Source organism: Mustela nivalis (assembly GCF_964662115.1).
Source record: "Mustela nivalis genome assembly, contig: HAP1_SCAFFOLD_2243, whole genome shotgun sequence".
NCBI classification, from domain to species: domain Eukaryota; kingdom Metazoa; phylum Chordata; class Mammalia; order Carnivora; family Mustelidae; genus Mustela; species Mustela nivalis.
In genome coordinates, this window is record NW_028134422.1 from 1 (window position 1) to 5,865 (window position 5,865).

The window sequence follows — 5,865 nt, forward strand, 5'->3', positions numbered from 1 at the left end:
CAAGGAAGTCATGCCCATTGGTCCAAATGTGGGGACCCGGTGCATAAAATCCCCCCAGGAGGACGAGACAAATGAATCTGAGAAACTCACCTCGGAACAGAAGCTCCCCCTCCACCTGTGACACCATGACCGAATCGTGCTGCTCCCCTTGCTGCCAGCCTACGTGCTGCAGGACCACCTGCTGCAGGACCACCTGCTGCCAGCCCAGCTGCTGCGGGTGCGGCGGTGGCTGTGGACAAGGCGGCTGCGGGTCCAGCTGCTGTGGGTCCTGCTGCTGCCAGCCTTGCTGCTGCCGCCCAACTTGCTGCCAGACCACCTGCTGCAGGACCACCTGCTGCCGGCCCAGCTGCTGCGGGTGCGGCGGCGGCTGCGGGTCCAGCTGCTGTGGGTCCTGCTGCTGCCAGCCTTGCTGCTGCCGCCCAACTTGCTGCCAGACCACCTGCTGCAGGACCACCTGCTGCCGGCCCAGCTGCTGTGTGTCCAGCTGCTGTCAGCCCAGCTGCTGCGGGTCCAGCGGCTGCGGACAAACTTGCTGTGGCTCCAGCTGCTGTCAGCCAGCCTGCTGTACCCCTGTGTACTGCACGAGGACCTGCTACCACCCCACCTGTTGCTGCTTGCCTGGATGCCTCGCCCAGGGCTGTGGATCCAGCTGCTGCTAGCCTGCTTGCCAGCCAAACCGCCGCCATAACGCCTGCTGGAGGACCACCACAGACCCACGGCGGCCGCGGCCACCCCTGCTGCGTGTCCGGCGGCTGCCACACTTCCTCCTGACAACCGCCTCACCAACAACCCACAACGGCACACAGCACCGATTGGCCAGCGGGGAAACGGACACTGCCAAACGTTGCCCAAACCCAGCATGCAGTCGCCAACATTTCCGCTACTCACCTGCCTGTTCAAAGCCTTGGGAAGTGGCTGGAGGAAGTGTGGACCACTTCTCCTGATTCTCTTCTTCCTCAGGTCTTGGGAGTCCCCTGCCAGCGTCATGCATCCGGACATGGAGTCAAGATCTCTGCCCTGACTCCACAGTCAAGATGGTCATCCTGCCTGATGACCTTGGAGAAATAAAGCCCCTCACACCTGGTAGAAATGCATTCTTTTGCAACTATTGGTGTCTGCGCAAGGAGGGTTTCCTTCTCGGTGTATTCATGGTCCTTGGATGCTGATTTCTTCCTGTCGGGACCCTTCTGCATGTCTCCCTAGACACAGGGACTCTCACATGAGTGTCTTAATAAATCCAGTACCGATCTGCATACCATAACGCTGTCCGTGTCCCCGTACGTCATGCGCGACCAAACGGTTTCTGTACAGGTCAAAGCCCACATGCACTAATTACCCGTTTGGAGACTCCTAGCCTGCCCCCACAAATTCCTATCTCCATGTGAGGATGAGGGAATCTAGGGACGTTCTGTCCCAGAGCTGAGCTGACAGGGAAGCACTCAGGCGCCAGGCTACGTCTCCGGCCCTTGCTCAAGGGCGTTCACATACCCAGGAGCAGGCGAGTTAGGCAACAGCCTGGGCCAGAGCACCAGCAAGATGCTGGTCCGAGGGTCTTCGAGGCCCGCGGAGGTCCTCTTGTCCTGTAGATGCGGGTGATATCTGGGACAAAGTGGTAGACAGCCGAGTGGCACCACGCAGGGACCTCCAGCCCAGTGTCACGGCAGCGGCCTTGCCCGTTAGAGCTCCTGGGAACACGGGGGCCCTTTCGCGGTGGTCGGCACCAGCCTGCGCAACGTGCACTCCTCCCGCTCAGAGACAGGGGAGCCTGCGGAGGCCTCGCGCCCGTGGGCCGCGTCTGCACACGCACATCTCCCGGGGTCATGGAAGGCCCATTCTGCTTGTGCCTTCTGGTCCTCACGACCTCGGCGGGAGGCGGGATCGGGGGGCGGGGGTGGCAGGGGTGTGCAGCGACTCGGGCAGTTTTGGGACAAACACGTCATGCTCCGCAACTGGCACGCGATATGGCCTCAGGATCTACAGGGCACCGAGAAAAGGAAGGACGGGGGACGTCACCGACCGAGAGCCCCTGCGCTGGGCGTGTGTGTTGCCTTGGAGTAATCCGTGAGCTCGGAAGCGCTGAAGGGAAGCAAACAACCTCCGGCCTCTGGGGAAGGAACCGTGAAGCGCTGGAGGGAAACCAACGGGCCTCTTCTGGGGATGGGTGGGGGTGAGACCCACGTGAGGAGGAAGAAAGAGAAAAGAGCCTGGGCCTTCGCCGGAGTCCCGACAGATCCGAGGCCGGCGCCTCTGGTCCCGCACTCATGCACGACGCTGCCTCGGCGCTCAGCGATGTGAGGCCGGATCCAGGCTCTGACGGGAAGGGCAGATGAAGGCCCTGGGTCACTTCCCGCGGGCAGTGGACGGACCTCTGAGGGGCTAGGACGGCTTCTGTCCCGGGCACCCACCAGCCCTGGAGACCAGCTATCCAGGAGGCTCTCAACAGACTGCCAACGCCGCACTTGCCTCTTGCTGGTTCTTAGGAGTTGGGGGATTGTGAGCTGTGCTGAGAAACGAGAAACGGACAGGACCTGGGCTGCTCCCTACTTGCTAAGTACCGGCCAGATGCTTCATGTACATTTTCTTGAATTCCTGAAGTAATTTTCAACTTAGGGCTCAAGGTTCCCGCTGCAGGGATCAGGAACTCAAGACCGAGATGGCTGAAAGTCACGTCAGCGCATGGTACCTCCCAGAAGAGACACTGAAGAACAGCGACCAGGCACGTAGCTTCACTGGGGAGGTTAGATGCCAGTGGCCGGAGGGCGGGAAAGCGACGCAGGCAAGACGCACTGTCAGTCCAGGGTCCCAGCTTGCACGGGAAGCTTATACCCGAGAGCGAGATCAGAAAGGACGTAATACACTCATTGGGATTCCCCTAATTCAGCGACAAGGGAGCTGGCATCTCGACAAACCGGCTCTCCAGAAGCACTGGTTGAGCATTTCTCTCGGTGTGGCATGCACTGGCAGCGTGCCATCCTGCTGCGCCATGAAAACGGCCACGAGGCCCAGAGATGCGGATCTGCGGGGTAGAAGTTGTCCCGAGCACAGGAAGATGCGAGATACACGGCTGGCATATTGAAGGCGCCATCCCCAGTCTACGGTCTTCTGCTCTCAGACCCAGTATTTCCTTCTTCACGATGGTGGACAGGCACACATTTGTATAAGAGGAAGACACAGGAGGAAGAGGAAGGAAGAGCGGAGGAGGAGGGAGGCAGGGAGACAGGGAGGTAGACGGACGCAGGCAAGAAGGGAGGAAGAGAAAACGAGAACTGTATACCCAGTGACGCTGGGGAACAGGCTTGGCGGGTTAACAAGGACAGGACGAGAGTCTCCAACTCATCCCGTTATCCCCCGAACTGCCCCACTTGTGTCTCGGACGGTCCCACGCCGTGGAAAAGCCCTCTGCTTTGCTGCGTGACGCGGGACTGCTGTCTCTCAGGAAGTTCGGTGACTGCTGCTTGCTTCGTCTGGGTGTCCTGCGGCTGTTTCTATCGCCCTGCTTGATTCTGCCTTCACAGACGGAGGAGATGAACTCGCATATCCTGCAGCCCAGAGTCTTTGATCGCACTGGGATATGCAGCTGGGGGTGGGGGGTGGGGGCTCCAAGAGACAGATGCCTGTGGGAGTCTGGAATCCGGCTTGGTGGGGAAACCGTCTTGGGCTCAGGCATGACTTCGGCTCATCGCTAGGCATGTTGCCACTTCCTCACGAGGCATGCTGCCAGTCTACATGTAAGCCAGGGACCAGCGCCGGGGAAGGACCGCCAAGCCGACTCGACAACCTCTTCCCAGGCCAGTGGGACTTGTAACACACAATGAAATTCATAGAGCACGAACGCAGATGCTGATGTGACCACCTTGTTTTCATCTGAAATGTTTCCACGAGTTCTCCCCAATTAAGAAACACGTTAAGCACTTATTTGCTAAAGATTCCTAACATTAGGGGGAAAAAAACTTCCTCTTCTTCCATTCCCGCATCATCAGGAAAACAATGTCAACAATGGGCAAGGAAGTCATGCCCATTGGTCCAAATGTGGGGACCCGGTGCATAAAATCCCCCCAGGAGGACGAGACAAATGAATCTGAGAAACTCACCTCGGAACAGAAGCTCCCCCTCCACCTGTGACACCATGACCGAATCGTGCTGCTCCCCTTGCTGCCAGCCTACGTGCTGCAGGACCACCTGCTGCAGGACCACCTGCTGCCAGCCCAGCTGCTGCGGGTGCGGCGGTGGCTGTGGACAAGGCGGCTGCGGGTCCAGCTGCTGTGGGTCCTGCTGCTGCCAGCCTTGCTGCTGCCGCCCAACTTGCTGCCAGACCACCTGCTGCAGGACCACCTGCTGCCGGCCCAGCTGCTGCGGGTGCGGCGGCGGCTGCGGGTCCAGCTGCTGTGGGTCCTGCTGCTGCCAGCCTTGCTGCTGCCGCCCAACTTGCTGCCAGACCACCTGCTGCAGGACCACCTGCTGCCGGCCCAGCTGCTGTGTGTCCAGCTGCTGTCAGCCCAGCTGCTGCGGGTCCAGCGGCTGCGGACAAACTTGCTGTGGCTCCAGCTGCTGTCAGCCAGCCTGCTGTACCCCTGTGTACTGCACGAGGACCTGCTACCACCCCACCTGTTGCTGCTTGCCTGGATGCCTCGCCCAGGGCTGTGGATCCAGCTGCTGCTAGCCTGCTTGCCAGCCAAACCGCCGCCATAACGCCTGCTGGAGGACCACCACAGACCCACGGCGGCCGCGGCCACCCCTGCTGCGTGTCCGGCGGCTGCCACACTTCCTCCTGACAACCGCCTCACCAACAACCCACAACGGCACACAGCACCGATTGGCCAGCGGGGAAACGGACACTGCCAAACGTTGCCCAAACCCAGCATGCAGTCGCCAACATTTCCGCTACTCACCTGCCTGTTCAAAGCCTTGGGAAGTGGCTGGAGGAAGTGTGGACCACTTCTCCTGATTCTCTTCTTCCTCAGGTCTTGGGAGTCCCCTGCCAGCGTCATGCATCCGGACATGGAGTCAAGATCTCTGCCCTGACTCCACAGTCAAGATGGTCATCCTGCCTGATGACCTTGGAGAAATAAAGCCCCTCACACCTGGTAGAAATGCATTCTTTTGCAACTATTGGTGTCTGCGCAAGGAGGGTTTCCTTCTCGGTGTATTCATGGTCCTTGGATGCTGATTTCTTCCTGTCGGGACCCTTCTGCATGTCTCCCTAGACACAGGGACTCTCACATGAGTGTCTTAATAAATCCAGTACCGATCTGCATACCATAACGCTGTCCGTGTCCCCGTACGTCATGCGCGACCAAACGGTTTCTGTACAGGTCAAAGCCCACATGCACTAATTACCCGTTTGGAGACTCCTAGCCTGCCCCCACAAATTCCTATCTCCATGTGAGGATGAGGGAATCTAGGGACGTTCTGTCCCAGAGCTGAGCTGACAGGGAAGCACTCAGGCGCCAGGCTACGTCTCCGGCCCTTGCTCAAGGGCGTTCACATACCCAGGAGCAGGCGAGTTAGGCAACAGCCTGGGCCAGAGCACCAGCAAGATGCTGGTCCGAGGGTCTTCGAGGCCCGCGGAGGTCCTCTTGTCCTGTAGATGCGGGTGATATCTGGGACAAAGTGGTAGACAGCCGAGTGGCACCACGCAGGGACCTCCAGCCCAGTGTCACGGCAGCGGCCTTGCCCGTTAGAGCTCCTGGGAACACGGGGGCCCTTTCGCGGTGGTCGGCACCAGCCTGCGCAACGTGCACTCCTCCCGCTCAGAGACAGGGGAGCCTGCGGAGGCCTCGCGCCCGTGGGCCGCGTCTGCACACGCACATCTCCCGGGGTCATGGAAGGCCCATTCTGCTTGTGCCTTCTGGTCCTCACGACCTC

The 5,865-nt window shown here is 60.0% G+C and overlaps 2 protein-coding genes across 2 annotated transcripts; both read left to right on the forward strand.

Moving 5' to 3' along the window:
- Positions 1-125: 125 nt before the first annotated feature.
- On the forward strand, positions 126-1,090 carry LOC309858357 (uncharacterized protein; the record flags this gene model as incomplete). The annotated part of the gene is made up of 1 exon (XM_082751044.1): positions 126-1,090. One exon carries the CDS (start codon positions 126-128, stop codon positions 657-659), a length of 534 nt encoding a protein of 177 aa, XP_082607170.1. The 3' UTR covers positions 660-1,090.
- A 3,036-nt stretch (positions 1,091-4,126) lies between these two features.
- Positions 4,127-5,091, forward strand: LOC309858356 (uncharacterized protein; the record flags this gene model as incomplete). Its single annotated transcript, XM_082751043.1, has 2 exons — positions 4,127-4,356; positions 4,450-5,091. 2 exons carry the CDS (start codon positions 4,127-4,129, stop codon positions 4,658-4,660), a joined length of 441 nt encoding a protein of 146 aa, XP_082607169.1. The 3' UTR covers positions 4,661-5,091.
- Between the last annotated feature and the right edge of the window lie 774 nt (positions 5,092-5,865).